Source organism: Trifolium pratense, linkage group LG7 (genome assembly GCF_020283565.1).
Source record: "Trifolium pratense cultivar HEN17-A07 linkage group LG7, ARS_RC_1.1, whole genome shotgun sequence".
NCBI lineage: Eukaryota > Viridiplantae > Streptophyta > Magnoliopsida > Fabales > Fabaceae > Trifolium > Trifolium pratense.
This window is the reverse complement of record NC_060065.1, coordinates 14,010,160-14,034,860: the sequence shown is the minus strand read 5'-3', so window position 1 is coordinate 14,034,860 and position 24,701 is coordinate 14,010,160. Positions and strand designations below refer to the sequence as shown.

Genomic DNA, 24,701 nt, shown 5'->3' with positions numbered 1-24,701 from the left:
ATGCCCTGTTGAGTGCTCATGTCCATTTTCCACACCATGTCAGCAAGAACATTCACATCAAATTGCGGAGCTGGAAAACTCTCCATTTTCGGACCTTGTGGTATGTCATGGTGCATCATATTTTCAACATTCTCCTCCCTTTCTTCACCTCCTCCCTCAACCGTGTAATCCATTACATCATCCTCATCAGCAAATGGAATGAATGTCTTCCCAAAAGTTTTCCTTCTCACATCTCTCACAAAAGCCGTAGTGACTTTTCGAGGTTCTTCTATTTGATCATCATCAAAAGTAGCAACATTTTGATCCAGACACAGTTTAGTGATCAAACAGAGATGTGTTAGACTATATGACCCGGGATCTTTCTGGATAATTGCAGACAAATCATCACTCAGAATTGTGCCCAAATCTATGTCTTCACCTAACAAAATAGCTTGAAGTGCTAGCCCTACATCCATAGGAATCTCAGAATTGTTCCCACTTGGCTCCACGTTATTTATCCAAAATTCAGCCCAAATCCGTGGAATATCCAACAAATGAGCGGTTTTAAACCGCTGGGGTGGGAGCTGTCTAGATGGTCTTACCCACACACTTCCGGGTGCAGTCAGCTGAGATTTTAAAGCCTCACGCTTATCTGATGCCATGGTTGCCCTATTCTCACGTCGATGATTCAGAACACAGAATTCAGGAACATTAAAATGAAATATCCTATTTATAGTTTCCGGGGAGTAGTCTACATCTACCCCGCGTACTTTAGCAATCCGTGGTGACGAATTTTTCACTCGCCATGCATTACTCAAAAATTCTAATGCTAAAGTACGATTTCCAGACCGAAGACAGAAATTAAACTCATACCAATGCCTGTTGCGGAATTCTGCTTCAATTAAGGGAAATGCTAGCACTTCATCCGTGAGACGCTTTTCAGGTTTGAAGTCCTTACTTTTGAGAGTCTGGTACCGATTGTAGGCCGTTGGACGAACAAAACGTGACCGAGGAATTTCAGTCACAACCGGCGTTGGAGGAGGTGGTGATTGCTCTCTAGGCGGTGATGGTGGAGGAGAAGGCGAAGGTGACGGTGTAGGAGTTCGGACTACTCTCCTTTTCTTCACCACTTTTGACCTTGATTTTGAAGACCCAACTTCAACTTCTTTATCTTTTGAGGATTTTTTGAATATGTTCTTCATGGTGAGAAAGGTAAAGATTGAGAAGGTTGATGGGTTATGGGTGATTGATGGAAAAGATGAAGATTTATGGTGGTTTTGGATGAATTTTCGTGTAGGGTTTTGAAGGGTTTTTGATTTTGGGCTTTGGAAAAATTTGAAGAATTGGTTGTTGTTGATGATGGGTTTTGAAGAATAGAGTTGGATGGAAGAAATTTCCGTGGGTTTGGTGTTATGGGTGTGAGAGAGGTTGTTGTTTTAATGGGGTTTTGAAAGATTTGGGAAGTTTTGGTTCAAGAGGGGTTTGGGATTTGAGGGAAGAATTGGTGAAAGAGAATGGGTGAATTTGTTGTGGTTGTTGTTTTAATGAAGGATTTGTGTTGGGTTTGAAGGTTTGGTTGGTTGTTAATGGAGGATTTGTGTGAGGAAGATGAAGTTTTGTGAGAAAGGATAAGGTTTGTTGAAGAAGATGAAGTTTGAGAGAAAGAATGAGGGTTTCACGTTTCCTTTTCGCCTAAAACGAGCAATTTCCGCCTAAAACGTAAGGTTTTTCCGCCTGAAACGGCAAAACAGAGAGCACCATCTTTTTCAGCATGATTTTCCGCCCCAAACGGCAATGTTTCCGCCCCAAACGGCAAAATATTGAGCAACCCAATTTCTTCAGAATTTTTACGCCCCAAACGTAATTTCTTCCGCCCCAAACGGCAAAACAGTGGGCACCCATTTTTCAGAATTTTTTTTTTTACGCCCCAGGCTCCATTTTTTACGCCCCAAACGTAATTTCCTGGTTGTACACTTTTCACACTCCTCTTTTTTTCAATTTGACCTACAAAACACAAAAAATCAAAAGAAAAACTATTACGGTTAAATAAAACCTTGGGTTGCCTCCCAAGCAGCGCTACTTTTAGCGTCATTAGCTTGACGGTCTCGAAACCTCAAGGGTCTTTGAAGAGTACTGCCACATTGTGGCGATTAAAATCTCCTCCCTTATAAAACTTGAGTCTTTGTCCATTTACTTTGAAAGATTTCTCCTCCTCTCCTGGTGTAAAAATTTCCACAGCCCCGTGTGGAAAAACTTCCTTAATGACAAACGGACCAGACCACCGAGACATCAGCTTACCCGGGAATAACCTTAAACGAGAATTGAACAACAAGACTTGCTGTCCTTTCTTAAACTCCTTTCTTACCAACCCTTTATCATGATACTTCTTTGTCCTTGCTTTAAAAATCACGGCATTTTCATATGCTTGCATCCGCCATTCTTCAAGTTCGTTCAGCTTAAGCAATCTCTTCTCACCCGCAAGACCTGCATCAAAATTTAAAAATTTCACAGCCCAATATGCCTTGTGTTCTAGCTCAACCGGTAGGTGACATGATTTGCCATAAACTAGTTGGTACGGAGAGAACCCCAAGTGTGTCTTGAATGCGGTTCTATAAGCCCAAAGTGTATCATTAAGCTTCATTGACCAGTCTTTCCTTGAAGTAGAAACCGTTTTCTCCAGAATTTGTTTCAATTGCCGGTTAGATACTTCAACTTGTCCACTTGTCTGAGGATGGTATGGAGTGGCCACCTTGTGCTTGACATTGTATTTCTCCAAGACATTCTCCAAGTATTTGTTACAAAAATGTTTGCCTCCATCACTAATGAGAATTCTAGGAACCCCAAACCGAGTAAAAATATTTTCTTTAAGGAACTTCACCACGGTATGAGAATCATTCGCTTGGCAAGGAATAGCTTCCACCCATTTTGTAACATAATCTACACACACCAATATATGAAGATTAGACCGTGAAGATGGGAAAGGTCCCATGAAATCAATCCCCCAACAATCAAAAGGTTCTACTTCGAGCATTTGGTTTAGAGGCATCTCATCCCGCTTTGAAACATTGCCGGTCCTCTGGCAATTATCACATCTTCTAGCAAACTCTACACAATCTGCAAACAGTGTCGGCCAAAAGAAACCACTTTGAAGCACCTTTGCTGCTGTTCGTGGACCACTGTGATGACCACCATATGGAGAACTGTGGCAATGCCACATTATGCTTTGTGCCTCTTCCTCATCAACACATCTACGGATCAAGCCATCTTGCCCCACCTTAAATAGGTATGGATCATCCCAAAAATAGAAATTAGCATCTCTAAAGAATTTCTTCTTTTGTTGATAGGAATAGTCCTCCGGAATTTCATTGCCTGCTTTGAAATTAGCCATGTCAGCAAACCAAGGCCTTTTAGAAACCATCAGCAATTTTTCATCCGGGAACTCTTCATTAATGCACTTCTCTTTTGTGGTCACCATTGGATTTTCTAACCTTGACAAATGGTCCGCGACCACATTTTCCACACCTTTCTTGTCTTTTATCTCCAAATCAAATTCCTGCAAAAGTAGTACCCACCTCAAGAGTCTAGGCTTTGAGTCGCCTTTTGTGAGGAGGTACTTCAGTGCCGAGTGATCTGAAAAAACAACAACTTTCGATCCAATCAGATAAGAGCGAAATTTTTCCAAAGCAAATACTATTGCAAGCAACTCTTTTTCAGTAGTTGTATAATTGATTTGGTTTTCATTCAAAACCTTGCTTGCATAATATATAGCATGGAAAAATTTCGCATGTCGTTGGCCAAGCACCGCTCCAACCGCATAATCACTTGCATCACACATTAATTCAAAAGGGAGATCCCAATTAGGTGCAACGATTATGGGCGCGGTGACCAACTTTTCTTTAATCACAACAAAAGCATTCAAACATTCATCATCAAATTTGAATTCATTTTCCTTCACGAGGAGGTTACTTAAGGGCTTAGCTATTTTCGAAAAGTCTTTGATGAAACGCCGATAGAAACCGGCATGACCCAAGAAACTTCTCACTCCCTTAACATTAACTGGAGGGGGCAATTCCTTAATAACCTCTATCTTTGTTTGGTCAACTTGAATGCCCTTTGAAGAGATTTTGTGTCCAAGCACAATACCTTCTTTAACCATAAAATGACATTTTTCCCAATTTAAAACTAAATTGGTACTTATGCATCTCTTCAATACGGCATTCAAATTGGCTAAACATTTATCAAAAGACTTACCAAACACAGAAAAATCATCCATAAATACCTCGATTGTGTCCTCCATCATATCAGCAAAAATAGATAGCATACACCGCTGTAATGTGGCCGGTGCGTTGCACAACCCGAAAGGCATCTTCCGGTAAGCAAATACTCCAAAAGGACAAGTAAAAGCTGTTTTCTCCTGATCCTCTGGGTCTACCACAATCTGATTGTACCCAGAATATCCATCCAAAAAGCAATAATAGGCCTGCCCTGCAAGCCTTTCCAACATTTGGTCCATGAATGGAAGAGGAAAATGGTCTTTCCTTGTTGCCGAGTTCAACCGCCTGTAGTCTATACACATCCGCCACCAAGTGACGGTGCGAGTGGGTATCAGTTCATTTTTTTCATTTCTCACAACTGTCATACCACCTTTTTTCGGGACCACATGGGCAGGACTTACCCACGCACTATCCGAGATTGGATAAATCATACCAGCTTCTAGAAGTTTAAGAACCTCTTTCTTCACCACTTCTTTCATGGTTGGATTTAGTCTTCTTTGAGGTTGCACCACAGGTTTGTATTCATCTTCCATTTTTATTTTATGCATACAGAATCCGGGACTAATCCCTTTCAAATCAGAGATGCTCCAACCCATGGCTTCTTTATTTTCTCGCAGGACTCTAGTTAGCTTCTCTGCTTCCAAAGAACTCAACCTGCTGCTTATGATTGCCGGTTGTGAAGCATCTTCTCCTAAGAAAACATATTTTAAGTGAGGGGGGAGCTCTTTCAACTCCGGAATAGTAACTTTTAAGTCCTCCTTACCACTAACTTTCTCTTCCACAGCATAAACATTTTCAAAATCTTTTTGTGCTTCTTCTTCTTTACATGCTTCAAGTTGACGGAGACAAATTTCAATCTCCTTGTCCCATTCCTCTTCCAAATCATCAATGGAATTAACAATTACTCTTTCTAATGGTAGGGATGGTGTTTCTTCCACTAAGACATCTTCTACCACTTCCTCAATCACGTCAACCTTGTAACATTGTGGCTCATCATCATGGTGTTTCATAGCTTTGAACACGTTAAACATGACTTGTTCCCCATGTGTTCTCAACATAAGTTCTCCCATCTCAACATCAATCAATGCTCTTCCGGTAGCTAAGAATGGCCTACCCAATAATAACGGTTCTACATCTGCATCATCTTCCATATCAAGGATGACGAAATCAGCCGGAAAAACAAACTCAGCAACTCTTACCAAAACATCATGAAGTACGCCGTAAGGATGTACAATAGAACGATCAGCTAAAGAGAGCTGCATCTTTGTAGGCTTTGCAACAGCTCCGGGTATCTTCTTCATCATTGACAATGGCATTAGGTTGATGCTAGCTCCTAAATCACATAGAGCTCGACCAACGGAGATGTTACCTATTGAACATGGTATGGTAAAACTTCCAGGATCCTTCTTCTTTTGAGGAAGTTTCTTTTGGATTATGGCACTACATTCCTCTGTCATCTCCACTGTATCATCATCAAGAGGTTTCCGCTTTTTTGTCATAAGTTCTTTCATGAATTTGGCATAGACAGGCATCTGTTCCAACACTTCAGCAAAAGGAATGTTAATTTGGAGATCATGAAGCATCTTCATAAACTTTTTGAATTGTTGGTGATCATTAGCCTTAGCCTTCTTCTTGCGCGGATATGGCAATTTGGCATGGACAGAACTTTCTTTCTCCTCTACACCCTTGCCTCTCTTTTCAACTAACTTCTCATCATTCTCTTTTTCAATTTTTTTCTCTTTCTCATCTTCAACTAACTCCTCTTTCTCAATCTCAATCATTTTCTCCAACTCCTTTTCAACTTCTCCCTCATTCTCATTTTCAACTTCTCCCTCAACATTATTTTTTTCTTTTACTCCCTCAACACTAGACTCACTCTTTTTCTTCGTTACAATCTCAGGTGAAGGAACCACTCTATTTCTCAATTGAATCGCCTTGCAACTTTCATTCCTCGGATTATCCTTTGTAGAACCTTCAAAACCATTATTTTGAGTAGCCGCGAATTGCCTTGACAACTGCCCAACTTGAGTTTCCAAGTTCTTAATTGAAGCTTCATGATTCTTGTTGGCAATATCTTGGTTGGCTTTCATTTGATCTTGGCTAACCTTCATAGCTTCGAAGTTCCCTTGAGTCACCTTTATGAATTGAGTAAGTGTATCCTCTAATTGAGAAGGTCTCCTTTGTTGAGAGTTTTGTGAAGAAGATTGTTGTTGAGATTGATTTGAGTTTTGATTTCCTCCCCAACCAAAGTTTGGATGATCTCTCCAACCTGGGTTATAAGTGTTTGAATATGGATCATACTTTGGGTTGTTCCTTTTGAAGTTGGCTAGGTACTTTGCCTCTTCTGACCCTTCAGGAAAGCATTGGCCATTGGCATGCCCTTGTCCACAAAAATCACATTTCACTTCATTAGCTGCCATGACTGGCATCTGAGAATTTGGAGTGCTGGTGAGGTGTTTCAACACAGCCGCCATTTGAGAGTTCATCAATGTAGATTGGGCCAAAAGAGCAGTTTGAGTATCAAGCTCTATCATGCCTGCCTTCTTCTTTGCACCACGATCATTTTCAACTCTGTATTCATTTTGAGCCATGGATTCCACCAACTCTCTAGCTTGAGTTTCATTTTTATTTTTCAAAGATCCACCTGCCGATGCATCTAAAAACATTCTAGTTTGAGCTCTCAATCCTTGTGTGAAATGCTGCATTTGAGTATGACTATCGAGCCCATGCTTAGGACACTTCTTCAGGCACAGTTTGAATCTTTCCCAGGCATCATACAATGTTTCGGAGTCTCCTTGCTCAAAACTTGTAATGTCAGCTCTTCTTTCAAGATACTTATGAATTGGAAAGTACCTATCCATGAATTTCATCTCTAGCTCTTGCCAAGTAGTGATGGTGTTAGGTGGTATTGTGTCCAGCCAGTCTTTAGCTCTTCCAGTTAACGAGTACTTGAAAAGCCTTAATCTTTTATCTGATTCAGATACTCCTGGTGAGTCTGTATAGTCACAAGCTTCATAGAAATGTTCCAGGTGGAGATTTGGACATTGTGTTTCTGCCCCTGAGTATTGATTCTCTTTGAGGGCGCTGAGCACTGAATTCTTGATATCAAATGACACATGATTCCTTGGTTGAAAACCCAGATTGGCCAGCTCTCCGTTGTTTCTTTGGCCATAGTCACCTAATGTCCTTTCAGGCACAACTGGTGGAGGTGGTGGTGGATTTCCAGCCATGATGTTGGCTTCGTTGTCAGATGTGTTTGGACTAGAAACCACTTCTTCACTACTTTCTTGTGCAACACCTGCTAACCGGGCAACCTCTCGGGCTAACCGAACTGCTTTCCTGTTTGCTTTAGCTGTTTTCTCTATTTCAGGATCAAAGACAAGTTCTCTTGCTACTCTCCTACCTTGCATAAACAACCAGAAAATACCTTAAGAAGCAACTGCACTACACAAGAATGAGAATGAAAATAAAATTCAGAATTTATTTTTTTGTATATATATTTATAATTAAAATAAACAAAAACTTAATCAATAAAACAATAAAATTTAAAAAAGTATGAATCAATTGCCTTGTTGATTTAATCAACAATCCCCGACAACGGCGCCAAAAACTTGATAGAAATTTAGCAAGTGTACTAAATAGCCGTCAAGTAGTATAATAAAATCGTTCTTTCCGCAGGGATTGTTGTAAATCAATTGTAAATTGGAGACATACTCATGTAAATTGACATAAATTGTAAAAAGGGGGTTCTTGTTTGGTTTCAAGTTTAAATTTTAAAACTTTGGAATTTCTTTGGTGTTTAGATTGATGTAAGAAAAGCGATTGGTCCTTTTTGGGTCATCTAATTACTATTTCTCTTGGTAACGCCATGTATGATAACGAATTATTCAAATTAGTTTCATGATTTGATTAAAACACAATTGATTATGCCCAATGTCTTGGTAACATAATCCTCTCTCATGATCATCAATCCCTAATTTCTTAGTAAGACCTATGATCATGTGAGGAAGAAAAACTTTAATCTTTTAATCTCAATTATCAATCCAAAATTTCTTAAGTGAAAATTAATTGATCAATCGTTCCTAGATCGATGATTTATTCCTATCGTCATAGTAAAACAAATCATTGCAATCATCATATAAGTCGCGAATTCATACAAAGCATTAAGCACAAAGAACAATCAATAGAAACTAACTTCGTAATTCATTAATCATATCATATGACAATCACATAGTTCAAGATCAAAAGTAATTAGAATCACCTAAGGACCAATCATGAGAATTTAGCTAGACATTGCAAATTCAGAAATTACATCAAATAAAATGAAAGAAAGCATTATTACAAGAAGAATCTTGATGTGTTTCCACACTGGAATCCTTGCTTGGTTGCTCTTGATCCTCCAAAAGTTGCTCCAAAGCTGTTCTTTTCGTCTAAAATTCAATAATGATCCAGATCTCAAGTTTCCCTTTTATAAAACTGATCAAAAATAACGTTTTCCGCCTGAGGCACAGAATTTCCGCCCCAGGCGTAAAAAATTACGTTTCAGGCACAAGAAATTCGCCTGAAACGGCAAAACAGTGAGCAATCTTGGTTCTTCAGCAAAAATTCCGCCTCAGGCGCAAAAACTTCCGCCCCAGGCGTAAAAGTACTTCAATTTCCACCAATTTTTATCTGCTATCTTCCTTCGCATGTAGCTTCAAATCAATGTCTTATTCTTCATGATTTAAGTCAAAAACCTCTAAAATCACTTGAAAATGGTCTTTATTTCCATGTAATGACTAATGTCATCAATAAGCCTCGGATATAAATAATTCATTGTCAAATATAACTAAATCCTTCAGGGATCATCATTATCAAGTGGAGCCAGTCAAATACGTTAAAACACATATTTCACATGAATTGAGTATTTCAGATGCTACTCAACTTAATTAATTTTTGAATTCACTTCAGGTGAATATGCTTCTTGAAAATCAATGATTGACATTTATCAATATACTTGAATAACAATTCAAACTCTAAACATTTTGTTTTTATTATTTTTCTCTTGAAAACTTATTCATATCGATTTATCTCCATCTGCAGATGAAATGGACTACTGGTCCAAAAACATTTCGCTTTGCAAAGCTAGTTTAATTTTGTATCAATTGTGTCTATCTATTTAGTCAATCATTTCATTGTCTATAATCCTTAATAGACTTTGATTTATGATCCTCATTGTCATTTATCACATATATAGCGCTTTATTATGTGCAAAAATATTTTCAACGTTGACTTCATCTCAGTTTCATCGTATTCCATTCATGACATAATTTATTGAGATATCTTTATTTTCATAAATTTTAGGTACCTAATAAGTTCTTCTGGAACTGAAAAATCAATTATGTCAAATGCTCTTTTGAGATTTTCATATCCTCACTTGGGTCATCTTTCTTTTTTTAGCTCCGTATCTTATTTGAGGAATTTATCCTTGAAACCGATTTGCTTACCATGCTTCAAGCATGGTTAAGAATCATTTGCAATATTAGATTGTCCAATAGAGACATTCATTTTTATTGGAGCATTAGCAGCTGTTGATTGATTTCATAAATTTTGCAAATGAGTTATCTTTTGAACTTCTGGTTCATATTGATTTCTAAGAGGATCAAAATAACAATTATTAATTTATTTCAAAACATTTCAATTGAACTTCTAGTTCATATTTTTAGCTGCTTATTATCTCCCCCTAATATTGGGAAAACTAATTCACCAATTGATAATCAACCCATAAAGTTGTAAAAAAATCTCCAATTATTGGCTCACTTTGGAGATTCATATAAAAATTATTTTCCCAATATTCTTTTACTACCCATTTAAATGCATTATATTGGAGCAATTGAGACGTACCCAACACATCCAAAAATGTTTATATGGGAAAATAGGTTTATAAACTAAAATTCAAATAAATTAGGGGAGAGCTTATGTATATAATAATTTGTTGGCATGATGCTATTCAATATCTCAACATACATGTTTGAGTGTTCCCAACTATAACTTAGAATGGATCTTCAGGTCCATTATTTTTTGTTTGTATGAACATATTTCACAAGATGTTTGGTATAAATTTCAATTAACATATGATATTTATCAAATACTTTCTAGAATAATATATATAAAATGATCTCTTAAAAATAATCTCACAAACTTCTGGTTGTGAGTTTATAACAAACATACATGTGACCATTTGGTTGATGCATCAATTCAAATTTTAGAAATCTAATCGGTCCACATGATCGGTGTATTGATTTACAAATATCACCTTATATATATTCTAAAAAATAAGAGATGCTCGTTTTCTTAATTTATCAATTTTCTTTGCGAGCTAGTAATACACAAAAAAATATTAGATTGAATGAACTTCTGATCATTCAATACATATCCATAGAAAATTTTTGCATCATTATAGATCATAGATGACTCAACTGATCTTGCCAATTACAAACTTATTATGATTTGTAAACTTCCGGTTTACAAGAACGTGTGCTTCAATTACACAAATATATATAAGTATACCCCAAACTAGAGGCAAATGTTGACGTAAGATAAAGATACAAGATGTCCTTCATTTGTTTCAATATGATATTTATTTATGTGAATTTCCTCCAAGCATAATAAATTTCTTTAAGAACTTAAAAATATATAATACATTAGTAAAATGTAACTTTATTTCTTTACAACACTTACTCTTCCGGAGCCTTCAATAATTTTGTACTATTTCAAAATTATATGTGCAATTGCACTATCGGTAAAAAAAAAAACACTTATAAACACTCATCAATCACACATGAGCTTCTGAAGGTTTAATTGAAGAGAAAAGAAAATATGCAAATTAATTGAATCTCAACCGTTGCAGACAGTAGCTACTAGTGGAAAAAACGCTTTTTAAGTCAGTTAAAATTGACCTTTTAAGTCGGTTCCGTGTCTGACCTAAGAAAAGCCGACATAAGAAGTCTGGAGTTGTTAACACTAAGAAAGAACTTTTAAGACGGTTAAAATTGACCTTTTACATCGGTTCCGCGTCCGACACAAGAAAAGCCGACATAAGAAGTATGTAGTTGTTAATACGGATTTTGACCCGACCTAAGACAGCACCTATTAGATCGGTTATAGTGAAACCGACTTAAAAAGTTTGGCAAATTTAAAAAAAAATTACGTTTTAAAAATATTAAATATTGTTCTAAACTTTCCCAACATTATTCAATATATGCTAATTAATAGTTCAAAGCAAACTCAGAAACAAAACCAAAGACATTGTTGCTAAGTTAATGAGATTACATAGCAGTGCATCACAAGAACAAACCAAAAATTCCAATACAAATTACACTACATAGCAGTGCATATATATATATATACTCACACTCAGAAACAAAAGTAACATTCACAAGTATTAAACAACACTAAGACAAGGAGAAAGAGATAAGAAATGTCACCAAACCTTGTCTCTTAACTTAACACATGCCATTATCAACAATGTTACAAAACTTTTAATCATTATTAAACTACGTACAAACTTGCAATAGCAATATAATACCACAATCAAATGATAATTAAAATAAGAGTAAAATAAGAGATACCTCAAATCTCTCATCAACAATTGCTTCTTACTTAATGCTTGAGGTGGATTTTCTGTTTTCTTACTTCTTAGCAACAATGACATTTGGAACCCATGAAGAGATAAACCATGCTTGAGAAAATGTCCTGTTCTAAAAAATGAAAAGAATATTAAAAATCCCTAACTAAAATATTAATAAAGTTCAATATAGTTTGAGGCATAAAATATAATTAAGTTAAAATTAATTGATTATGTGCAAAACTTACACAAATAACTTCCTAAGAGGGCACGTTTATTGTAGATGAAAACAAAAATAACACAAGTTCATCCTACTAAAAACCAATGAACAACCCCTGCAAGATAACACAACAGCAGAGGAAACTACACAAAACTCCAGACAGTCACAGGCATCGCAAAGCTAGATAACATCGCAAAGCTCCAAACAGTAAGAGATTGCCTAATGCCAAACATACCATTCAACCGACAAGCAAGAAACAAGGGACAATGACACTTACAATGATCCACCTCAAAATGTCTTTAAACATCAAACCAAGCCTCCAATCTACTAAATACACAGCAGACCCACACCTCAGGCTGCAACTGCTAAATATTGTAGGCCTCCCAGATCAAGCAGCTGACCAATTAGATTAGTCAACTGAAAAAGAAAAAAAAAACCTGCTTAAGATTGTAAAACAATGGTTATGGTCAACATGTGCATTTTTTTTTTTGAATCAACAAAACTTTATTATAAGCCAACATAGTATAAGAAGTACCATAAATTGGAGATACAATGTAGAACAAGGAAAACAAGCAGTAGAGAACACCTAAAAACAAACAAATACCCACCAACACCGAAAAACAAGATAAAATGATAGAAACCAACAAGAATTGAAACACAAACAATAAAACCAAGTCCACTCCCACAAAACACACCAAACAGAAAGAGAGAAAAACCAGTAGCAGCAAACGTCAGTCTCTTCTGATAGCAAAAAACCACAAGACTGTCAAGGCAGCTAAAAAAAATCAGCAGAGCTCATCAGCGCTCAAAACAAATACCCGGGTCCCAAGTCCATTCGTAATATAAACACGGGGCGATCTTCAATTTATGAGCACTCCATTTCCAAGTTAAAACCTTAATGTCCTCTGCAACTTCAGATGCATCCTTAAAAGAATTATTAAAGATGACATCAAGGCAATAAACAATAGAAATCTCAAAAAGAAATTTAACAGATAGTAAACCCAACAAAGTCTTGAACATCTGAGAAACTATCTTAGCATGAGAAACACGCAACTAAATATTGAATTTGTAAAAAACAATAACTAATATAGACAAAAATTCTAGTGACACATTCAATCCAAAAGGAAACATACATGAATCTTAATTCAAATAGCAATGATAAATAAAATTAAAAACTTGTCCAAATTAACATCATACCGCTTAGCAACTGTCTGCAACATTCCATGTAATAAGATGGGCACCTACCATAATTGTTCCTGAACCAATTCTGAAATGTAAAGGTTAAAATAAAATTGTAAGTATATATAATGCCAACCTCAAAAAAAAAAGAGTATATATAATGCCCTACCCTAGGAAAAGGTACATATGGTGGTTAGCTTGATTTACATGGCGCACTTTCCCATTACCTGCGCAAAATACCACCAACACCATAAGAGTGGAGACTCTTTTCAATATTTAAAATTAGCATCGAAGAAATTTAGTCCTTTTATATCAAAATGACTCTTTTCAATATCACAAGAGTGGAGACTTGGCCCAAATAGAGTTTTTCTCAATGAATCTTATAACATGTACCAATTCAACTATACTAGCACCCTTAGTAAGCCCATTCAACTTGATGCGTGCTTGAAATTTCTATACTAAAGAAGCAAACCATTCAATTTGGTGTGTAACCTTGGTGTTCAAACAAGTAGTTCCACCAATGTTAGTCAAAGCAAGATTATTTGAATTATTATTCCACACACCAAATTTCAAAACCTTAAAGAGAATTAGATCAAAGTATCAAATAACAAGTATAGTTTAATTAATTTCTATTATATTCAAACTAACAAATTCCCTTTCATAAAGGTTGACCACCAATTAATCATGACCCAAACAACAAAACAACCAAACCCAAATTTCTATTGTATACAAACTCACAGATTTACTTTTCCAAATTCAAACACAAAATCATCAAAATAAAAGTTTATCAACTGCTACATCAACGTTGCTTTTATCAAGTATTATTTTCCCACGAAAACAACCAGCACATAGAAAGTAATGAAGCATCAATTAGTGTAATTTGTACAATTTATAGTGAAACGGCAAACCCTAGAGGTGAAGAATCAAGAGAAAATAAGAAGAAAGTCATGATTGGAAAACCTTACTGATTGGAAGCTGAAACTGTTTGGTGGTTAGAAGTCACGATTCTGAGGAACGAAGACATGATGATTATGTTCGGGTTTGAGTCACGATTCTGAGGAGCGAAGAAGAAAACACGATTGTTGCTTCAAAGCAAAATTGAAAGTCTCATTATCTTAATTGAACGATAAAATAAAAGCCTAAATAATCAAAAAATAAAATTAGTGAAGAAGGTATCGTGCCAAAATCGTCTCTGAAGTCTGAATCGTAAGAATCGAAATTGGAATTGGAGGTGTGATGAGGAACATTAACGCAGTTCGACGAGAAAGAATGAGTTTGATTGTAGAGGGATTATTATTTGCAGAAAAAGAAGAGGATTGTTCTCTCGTTGTCAAGAAGCAGATCGTTTGCACTGTGTGAATAGTGAAGGGTTTTTGACAAATTTTTCTATTAAGTATTTTTTTTTTTTTTGCAGAAAGTATTATTAGGATTTTTTATATATATATTAACGGTACCGGGTTCGATTCTCTCCTACACTAACTTATAAAAAATAAATAGTACCTTTTAGGTCAGGTAAGAGACACCTGACTTAATAAAAATGTTTCTTAGGTCAGTTAGCCAACACACGCGACTTAAGGGATTTTATTCAAATTTAATATATATTTTTTAATCTATGTTAAGTCGGTTCAAAACGGAACCGACCTAATAAAGTTAAAATCAATTACGGAATTGCCACCACATCGTTTTTTAGGTCAGGTGGCAGGCAAGCTGACTTAAGAACCTCTGCTACAAAGGTATTTTTGTACTAGTAGCCAACTTTAAAACAAATATATATATATATATATTGGTCCGATCTTTAGTAAAAGAAACTGACAGATGAAATAAATTTCAATAAAACCAAAATAAATTAATGTGAGATTTATTTTCTAAAACATAGAAGACATTGAGAATAATGGTGTCAACTATAAAACAATTATCACAAGAGATAACGACCATTAAGGTGAATGATAATCGATGGTTTCAATTTATTTAATAGATATAAAAATAGAAGACTAACAATTAAAAAATGAATAATGCTTAATCCTACGAAACTACCATTCACGAAATACACGACCGCTTTACAAAAAAAATAAAAAATGACATTGGCTCGTGACGTGTCCCTCTCTCAACCACTTAAATTTCTACAAAAATGTGAGCCAAAAATTCAACGTGCTTTGTTTCCTTCCTAAGCGGCGCTGTGCTTCCCTGAGGTGTTGTGTAACTTGTGTTTCTTCATGACGACTCTATAACTGAGGTTTTCCATCAACCCCTCTCTCATCCTCTTGCTTTCATATCCTTAATTTTTCCTCTCTTTCTTTATCCCATACATTCTCATTCAATTGTGAATTGTGATTGGCTTTCTTTCTTCATTATTTCTTCTAATACAGAGTATTTTCTTTTGTGTTTCCAATACTAAGCCTTTTAATGTCAAGACAACGACAACATAAAATTCACAAAATATTTTCATTTCTTTAACTACTATTCATAAAGATCAGCCATCAGCCATGGAAACCTTATGGTAAGGAAGAAATAAGTTGGACTTATTAGTGTTAACACAGAAAACACTAGTAGAAAAAAGCTATTTTACATCTGGCGAAAACCATTTTTTACATCTGAACAATTTCAGATGTAGGCGCACGAGACTTAGTAAGTATACACGTTTTACATCTGGCGTAGTCAGATGTAAAAAAACACTTTTTACCTCTGACCTAGGCGAAATTCAAATATTATTTTTTTAAAATTAAATTGGACTTTTTACATCTGACCAAGTCTACCTGATGTGAAATCTTAACTTTATTTTTTTATTTTTTTTGAAAAACCTGCGTTTTTTTTAGGGTATGTGCATGTACCAGATGTCAAAAGAAAGAAGTTGGATGCAAAAGGAATTAAGTGTGTTCTTTTAGGTGTGAGTGAAGAGTCAAAAGCCTATAAGCTCTATGACCCCATTCAAAAAAAGATTATCATCAGTAGAGATGTTGTGTTTGATGAGAATCAAGGTTGGAATTGGGATGAGAAGAACACAAGTAAAGTAGTAGAAGAGTATCAAAGCATTGATCTTGAAGTAACTGAACCAATGGTTAGAGCAGATGAGCCAACTAGTTCAGTGAACAATGGAAATCATGCTGGTGAAGAGAATGATCAAGAAGATCATGATGACAATAGTAGTACTGATGAAGAAGAGACTTCATTACCTCCAAGAACTAGAAAGCCACCTGGCTGGACTAGAGACTATGTCACAGATTTAAATAGTCAAGAGGAATTGCAGAATTTAGCTGCTTTTTGCAACAATGAAGACCCAATTTCCTATGATGAGGCAGTAAAAGTTGAGGGCTGGAAACAAGCTATGGATCAGGAAATAGAATCCATTGAGAAGAACAATACTTGGGAGCTGGTAGATCTTCCAAAAGTAGTTAAGAAAATTGGTGTGAAATGGGTCTATAAGACAAAGTATAATGAACATGGAGAGGTTGAAAAGCTTAAAGCCAGGTTAGTGGCCAAAGGATATACTCAGCAATATGGAGTTGACTTTAATGAGGTATTTGCCCCTGTTGCTAGATGGGATACTATTAGAGCAATTCTTGCTGTTGCTGCTTCAAAAGGCTGGCCTGTGAACCAACTTGATGTGAAAAGTGCATTTTTGCATGGAGAATTAGTTGAAAATGTGTTTGTTGATCAACCTCCAGGTTATGATAAACAAGATGGTAAGGTGTATAAACTCAAGAAGGCATTGTATGGTCTTAAGCAAGCACCAAGGGCTTGGTACAGCAAGATAGAATCCTATTTTACAGAAGAGAACTTTGAGAAATGCCCTCATGAACACACATTGTTTATGAAATATGATGGAAAGGGAAATGTGCTAATTGTGAGCATATATGTAGATGATTTGATTTTCACTGGAAGTAGTGCCCGCATGTTTGAAGAATTTAAACATTCCATGGAAAGAAAGTTCTCTATGACAGACTTAGGAAGGATGAGATTCTTCCTTGGAGTGGAAGTTATGCAATCTGATCATGGAATTTTCATTTATCAGCAGAAGTATGCAAAAGATCTTTTGATGAGGTTTAACATGGCACAATGCAATAGTGTGAACAGCCCTATAGTGCCTGGTAACAAATTGACAAAAGATCAAGATGGATCCATTGTTGATGCTACAAACTACAGGCAGATAATTGGTTGTCTGATGTATTTACTAGCTACCAGACCTGATCTTACCTTTTCAGTCTGCTTGATTGCAAGATACATGGAAAAGCCTAAGGAAGCTCATTTGATGGCTGCCAAGAGAGTGATGAGGTATCTCAAAGGGACATTGAACCTTGGTATTTTGTACAAAAGAGGTGAAGTTTTGAAGTTGCAGGGTTGGTCAGATAGTGATTATGCAGGAGACTTTGATGATAGGAAAAGTACATCTGGTTATGTCTTTATGCTTGGCTCAAGCCCTATATCATGGTCATCAAAAAAGCAAGCTATTGTTACATTGTCAACTACTGAAGCAGAATTTGTGGCAGCCACTGCTTGTGCCTGTCAAGGAATTTGGCTAAGAAGAATCCTTGAGCAACTGAATCAGCAGCAAGATTGTACTGTTATACATTGTGACAATAGCTCCTCCATCAAGCTTTCTATGAATCCAGTTTTGCATGGCAGGTCTAAACACATTGATGTGAGGTTCTATTTTCTGAGAGACTTGACCAAGGATGGAGTGGTGAAGCTCATTCATTGCAGCACTCAAGATCAGATAGCAGACATTATGACCAAGGCTTTAAAGCTTGAGTCATTTTGCAAGTTCAGAGAGAGGCTTGGCCTTTGTGATGTTCACAGTTTGGCTTAAGTTTGGCTTAAGTCCTGAGTTTTTTCAGTCTTATTCATGTTGTTTTTTGTGTTTTGTTTGATGTAAACTGTATAAGATGTTCAGTTTAGGGGAGTGTATGTTAGAGTCACATAGCTTGCAGGCCAAGTCATTGTATAGTTGGCCTTAGTGGCGCGCGCTAGTGGGCTTGCCTTGACAATGGGCCAAGTCTGCTAGGCCTGTGTATGTGTATCTCCCTATATAAGGAGAGCTTGTATTGTTGGAATCATTAATAAGAATACAAACCCCTTGTTTACAACAATAAAACTCATTATTGTATGGCACATTAGTAGCATTTTTTTACATAATTATGTATGTTTTTCATTGACTGACTTTTAAATTCCAAATTAGCCAGCCAAGCCGGTTGGAGAGTAAGGCTTGCATAGTACAAATTCAAATAAAATATAGGATAAATAGTTGTTTATCTCATGCAAAGTTTTGCAGGCTCTTGAAAAGTTCTACAAAGGATAAACAACTATGTACCCACTAGTGCAGAAAGGAGATACAACTACTGGCCAAACAAACTTTCCACTACTGGCCGCGGTCAGTAGTAAACACAGCCGACGTTGTAAGTATACACTTTCCACGTCGGGTCTTTTTATACCCGTCGTGGTATGTAAGGTTTCCACTGTAGTTATTATTTAAATTTATGGGGATTCCACGTCGGGTTTTACAAATACCCGTAGTGGTATGTATGAGATTCCACTACGGGTATTTACAATATCCGTAGTGGTATGTATGGTTTCCAGTTTTTTTTTTTTAAGAATTTGGGATTCCACTACGGGTATTTACAAATACCCGTAGTGGTATGTATGAGATTCCACTACGGGTATTTACACATATCCGTAGTGGTATGTATGGTTTCCAGTTTTTTTTTTTTAAGAATTGAGGATTCCACTACGGGTATTTACAAATACCCGTAGTGGTATGTGTAGTTTTCACTACTGATTGTTATAAATATCAGTAGTGGTATGTTAGTTTTATTTTTATTTTTTTTTCGTTTTTTGTAGCTTCCTGTGCCTGCATATTAATTATATGGTCTTCCGGCGTAGAAATTATACGCACAACCTAGAAATTACTAGTAGCTAATAACGCAAAAGAAAATTGGCATAATTCCGAATATTATTTTCCACAAGTCATTGTCAATTCCTAACAAGTTACATTCAACACATTAAAAGTCAATGCTCTACATTATCACTAATTATCTAGTCTAATTCCAAGCATACAGCCCATTAAGTTTGAACTTTACGTAGGAAATGACTAAGAAACTAAATTCAAAATCATCTAAAGCCACAAAGCACCAGCATCTTTGAGGAGAGGGAACAAGCAGAGAGCCCATTAATGTTTTCTAGCAATGATTCACAAGCATCTTCAAGCATATCTAACACCTGCATGCGAGTGCCACATGATGATGATAATAAGCATGATGATGATGATAACAAGCCGTATGCATCCTACGTACCAAAGAGTTTTGCATATTGTTAGACAAAATTATTTTCCATGAAGCATATTATCAAAAAAAGTGTCTACATAAAATTTCAAGCTACTAATTTTCCATCTTATGCGATTCTGGATGTCTAGAACCTAAACCAAACAGTTTCTAAATGTAGATAGAGTGTAAAATGAACAATTACCACAGTTACATTGCGGGCCTATTTTACTCAGAGGCATTGAAGAAGGAATTTGAATAGAACTCAGAGAATCTTGGCTGTGCGGTATGTTCTTCCGAGGATAAGATGCAATAGAGGGTGGAGCTTTCAATCTTATAACTGAATTTCCAATTGGAGCAGACGGACACCCAGTAGTATTAGCATTATTATAAGCCTGAGCATGAGAATGAGATGCCATTTTCCTTTGCTCCCTGCAACATAAAATGTTAAAAATTAGCGAGCTTCTGCATTTCACAATACGGTATCATATAATACAAACAACAGAATAGCACAAAAACATATGCAAACACCTTATCCACAAACATAATTTAAGCATATGCTTTGCATAAAAAGAGAGAGGGTTTGCATGAGCATATTCAACGAGAGAAACTCAATCGCAGAAAACATGTTTAGAATAAATATTTACCCAAGTAAGAAGTTCTGATTGGGCAATAAAAGCCTTCAACAAGGAAAAGCCTTCTGTAATGATATGTGTGTAATGAAAAAGGATAATCAATAATCTATAGTGCATAATGGCTCTGTTGTAGATGCCCTTCAATTTAAGGTTAATTTCAATATTAGTTCTAATAATTGTTGAGACTTCTTTTTTATTTTTTGTTAACTGTTGAAATTTCTTTTCTAAAATATAGCACTTTTCTAAGTTCCTGACTGGAATACAATGTTGTTTTAGTACGAGTCAACAGATAATATTTTCCAGGTTTTCCAACAAGTTTCAAAAATTGAATCATTTTTTGTCCGATTACTATGACCTATCTTTTTAATTAAAAAATAAAAATTCATTGAGAAGAGAAGGGAAGAGAAGAGAAGTGCAGAGGAGGAAAAGAAATCCTTGTAGAGATTGAGAAAAATATTTGAATAAAAAGCAGATATAGCAGCAAAGCCAGTTCTCGTTGTAGATACAAGGTCGGTAGAGGTACATAGGTTATTCAGCTCTAGTTTACATGTGTGTAATGCACACTACACCATGCATAGATGCATTCTATATATTGCAAGACCTGATTTTTTATTTTATTGATGTTGTATGCTTACAAGTTACAAGGTTGCTAGACAAATCACAAGCCGCAAAGATTTTACCATCATACCATGCCCTCCCGATACAAAAATAAATTTATTCCGAGATAATCTAACTAGAACATGTGGTTAATACTTAGTATCAAAGACAACTACTGTTTCGTCGTAAGTTCATACAATAATTTTTTTTTTCAATGCATACACATGTGGTAGCTAAGGGAAGTTATTCCTTCCAATAAAAAGGTTAGGTAGGAGAGTTTACCTTCGGAAAACTCATGGTGAAAGGAACTGAAAGAAGAGCAAGAACCCTTGAGAAATTTTTCATGGTGCCAGCCACAGGATTTCCTTCCATTCCTTCTTGCATAATACACTGAAGAACAATATAAAATTTGTTAATCTTAATTGGAAATCAAATATAACAGATATCATAAGACCACTCTTCTCATATCAATTTTAAACTATTTTTTGTCATATGAAGTGACTCGTTTTAGTGAACACAAATGAAATTAAAAAATGAAATGTACAACCAAACAAACATTTAGACAAGATCTCAGAAGGTCAAACTGCAATGATGGTTGAAAAGTTGAAAGTAATGTTTCGGGAAATGAAGTACTCACCTCTACAACTACTAAGAATGACAATGCAGTTAAAACTGGAAAAATGTATAAGGCATCTGGAGTTGAGAGATCAGCAAACCATAAAGCTCCACCATGCTTGAATGATGGCATTTTTTCAGCCATGTTGGTTATCTGCCATTGAAGAAAATAAAATAAAATTGTGAATGGATAGAAACAATATTTTAAGGCTCATCAGATCCTACAATTAGGGGAAATATCAAAGCAAAAGTCAGCTTACCGCAAGAAAAAAACTAATGAAGACAGGACCTTGAATAAAGAGTCCTTTCAATGGCGTAAATGGACTCACACCATATCTGCATCAACGAAACCAACGAGAGAAGATAGATGAGATCTAATGAAACAAAAGATCCACGAAGTTTATTTAATACTTAAAAGAAAGGTTCCTTAGTGCCACAGACCAATTACATCATATCTCTTAAATACTAATCATCATGAATCATCATACTACAATTATAACCAAAAGAAATGTTTAAACATCTAATTCATTTGACTATTTTTATAAAAGCCTTCAACATAACTCCAAAACAATGAAATCCGACAATAAACTTACACATAAGAAACCGAGTGCACAAGCTCCTGTAAATCATCTGGGGAAAAGCCAATCTCATCCAAAAGAACATGATAATGTGTTGGCCTGCTTGTGCCCTGAGAACATATTTTGATACTAACATAAATACAAGGTTTGCAATAGAATTTCATGACAGAATGCCAGCAAAAAGGAATTCAAGTTATAAATTCACATCATTTAGTTGACACAAATAACCCTAACAAACGGTTATAACATAAATAACCATGCCTAAAATTTGAATGACTGGTTAATTCCAAAAAATTAACAATTCATATATTAAAAGAAAATTTGAACAATTTAAGAACCTCAATGACTTGGCTCAGTTCAATGTTCAGCACTTGGTTAAACTGACACCATCCCTACATTCATAAGCAGAAAGAAATTCAGTTCAGTAGCACAACAGAACAGTCACAAACACCATCAAAATCAACACTGTTTGCATGATACTGAACGAGCACTATAGTAATGCAGCCAGAGTCAAAATAGCAGCAAACAAGACATATTACCCTATGATGGACACTAGTAAGTAAGACCTTAGTTTGAGAGATGGATTTCATTATATGGATTTCATTATATCTTTCTCATTCACACAATTTACCTAGAGCTACTCGACTCTTCCAAGGTAAACAACTGTCCTCACTATTCCCAATTTGCACAGGGGATGGTACTTGGAATCAAATGTCACAGCAATTCAAAGTTTGATATTTTGAATCATAACAAAAGTACAGTACATTTAAACAAACAAGAGAAGAGCATAATTCAAAAGCTAATTCCAACATTTAACTGACTCTGATTGGACAATGACCAGTACTAAGTCTATAAATGCATGTTAATTTCAAGTTAATTAATTTCATAGTTTACTAAAGGGGAATAGAAATTGTTACCAATTGAGGCCATGTATCAATAGCACACGCTTCAACCCTGTTCAACAAACGCTCATATGGACCATGCTGCAATTCACAACCATTATAAAATACCTAGTCAAAATCAATAAACCCAAAATTAAAAACAAAAATATTCAACTTCAATTTCAAAAATCTAAAAAATTAATACATCAATAAAAATCCAATATTACACTATAGATCTAACTACAACAAATCATAAACCAAAAAATTAAAAAAAAAATTAAAAATTACAATCATCAAAAAATTGAAATGAGATTTATTTTGATTACCAAAACTTGGACTTAGCACGAACTTCATTGGTAGCCCAAAGCTTCAAACGAAAAATCTTTGGGTGTGGATCTGATTCCGTTTGGAAAACCTCTCCCGACAACCTGGTACTGACGGCGACGGCGGCGGAGGGTGGGAGAAGGAATACGGTTTGGGGTTTCAAAGAGATCGAAGAAGACGATTTAGGGATTTAGGGTTTCAAAGAGAAGAATTTTATGTGTTTTCTGTGATTTGGGATTTAGGGATTTGGGCTTTAGGGATTTCAAAGAGTTTTATGCCATGATTTGGGATTTCGAAGTCACGATTTGGGATTTGTGGGACGAAGAAGACGAAGTCTAGCTCACTATGCGTTTCGCTGCGTTTGGATGAAAAAACGAACGCTGCGTAAATGAATTGAATGAAAAGAACAACATATAATTAATTCTCAGTTAAGGGATTCCACTACGGGTGAATACTAAATCAGTAGTGAAATTCAATTAAAACAAATTTCAACGTAATTACAACAATGCCACCGTGTCTACTTTTCACTACTGATTTAAGAAAACCAGTAGTGAAATCCCTTGTCTATGAACGTTTCACTACTGGTATTCAAATATCAGTAGTGGAATCCTTTGGTTAAATGTGTTTCACTACTGGTATTCACATACCAGTAGTGGAATCCCTTATCCAAAAGTCATTTTTCTACTAGTGACCCTAAAATATATTTGTGTACACAAACAAATTCAAAAGTTTAAAAATATAAAAATATATTCACATCAACCAATATAATTTTTAATTATTTTCCTTTAATTGTTTTTTTTGTGAGCATGCTTAACACGATTTTATTTGTGTTTGTGCATATATAAAATTTGACAAATTCTTATATGGACTAGTGTTCCAAATGGTCCATGATGGACAAGGAACATGTTAGTGTAAGCCCTAGAGGCCAATAGTTTATGTTAAACTTATGCTATGTATCATGACGTTTATTATTAAATAAAGTATGACATTCTTTATTATACTTGTTGTAAAGATTAATAAAGTCCCTAGGATAGATAGTTCATGTGATGAAACATTAAGTGAGACTTAATCGTGAGATTACATTAACTTAAGAACACTATTCTTAAAAGTATTCGTAGTCAAGCTTTAATATGAAGTGAGAGAATAATAAAGCGTAGAGAATATTATATATGTAGACTGATGACCACATCTCACGGGTCATGAATTTGAGATATTAAGTCTATACATAGGTATAAGTATTATGAGTAATATTTATACCAGATTGACCCACCATGAGAGTACTACATAGTATGTTATGAAAGTGTCATAAGATACTCTCATAGTGATAATAGTGTATATCACTCTTAGACCTGAAACCACTATGATCCCTAGATGTGGACTTAAATGTTTTATTGCCGCTCAAACGTTATCTGTAACAAGATAACTATAACGTCGGTTAATGGGCATTTGACGAACCATGCTGAGGGACATGAGTGTGCTAGATAGGATTTGTCCCTCCTGCATAACAGGAGATATATCTTTAGGCCTCTTGATGAACATGACTGAAAAATTGCATGGTCATG

General features: G+C 35.6%; 1 protein-coding gene and 1 long non-coding RNA gene across 14 annotated transcripts; both read right to left on the bottom strand.

Annotated features, from left to right (window-relative positions):
* Positions 1-11,479: 11,479 nt before the first annotated feature.
* Positions 11,480-14,622, bottom strand: LOC123895670. 3 transcript variants are annotated; one of them, XR_006804488.1, is made up of 5 exons: positions 14,224-14,599; positions 13,428-13,485; positions 13,277-13,346; positions 12,108-13,003; positions 11,480-11,987 (listed from the first exon to the last, which is right to left on the bottom strand). It is a non-coding gene; the product is annotated as an uncharacterized LOC123895670 (long non-coding RNA). The 3 variants fall into 3 exon arrangements; XR_006804487.1 differs by having other exon boundaries at positions 11,480-13,003; positions 14,224-14,622; XR_006804489.1 differs by having other exon boundaries at positions 11,480-13,003; positions 14,219-14,599.
* Positions 14,623-19,041: 4,419 nt separating this feature from the next.
* Positions 19,042-23,529, bottom strand: LOC123895665 (mitochondrial inner membrane protein OXA1-like). 11 transcript variants are annotated; one of them, XR_006804470.1, is made up of 9 exons: positions 23,142-23,525; positions 22,852-22,917; positions 22,273-22,326; positions 21,950-22,044; positions 21,617-21,692; positions 21,379-21,510; positions 21,024-21,131; positions 19,715-19,941; positions 19,050-19,468 (listed from the first exon to the last, which is right to left on the bottom strand). XR_006804470.1 is itself a non-coding variant. In XM_045946133.1 (8 exons), exons 3-7 carry the CDS (start codon positions 22,096-22,098, stop codon positions 19,897-19,899), a joined length of 510 nt encoding a protein of 169 aa, XP_045802089.1. In that variant the 5' UTR covers positions 22,099-22,326; positions 22,852-22,944; positions 23,142-23,519; the 3' UTR covers positions 19,042-19,468; positions 19,715-19,896. The 11 variants fall into 11 exon arrangements, 3 of the variants coding, with proteins under 3 accessions (XP_045802089.1, XP_045802087.1, XP_045802088.1); XR_006804467.1 differs by having other exon boundaries at positions 19,171-19,534; positions 22,852-22,944; positions 23,142-23,529; XR_006804468.1 differs by having other exon boundaries at positions 19,183-19,534; positions 21,024-21,115; positions 23,142-23,519.
* Positions 23,530-24,701: the final 1,172 nt, after the last annotated feature.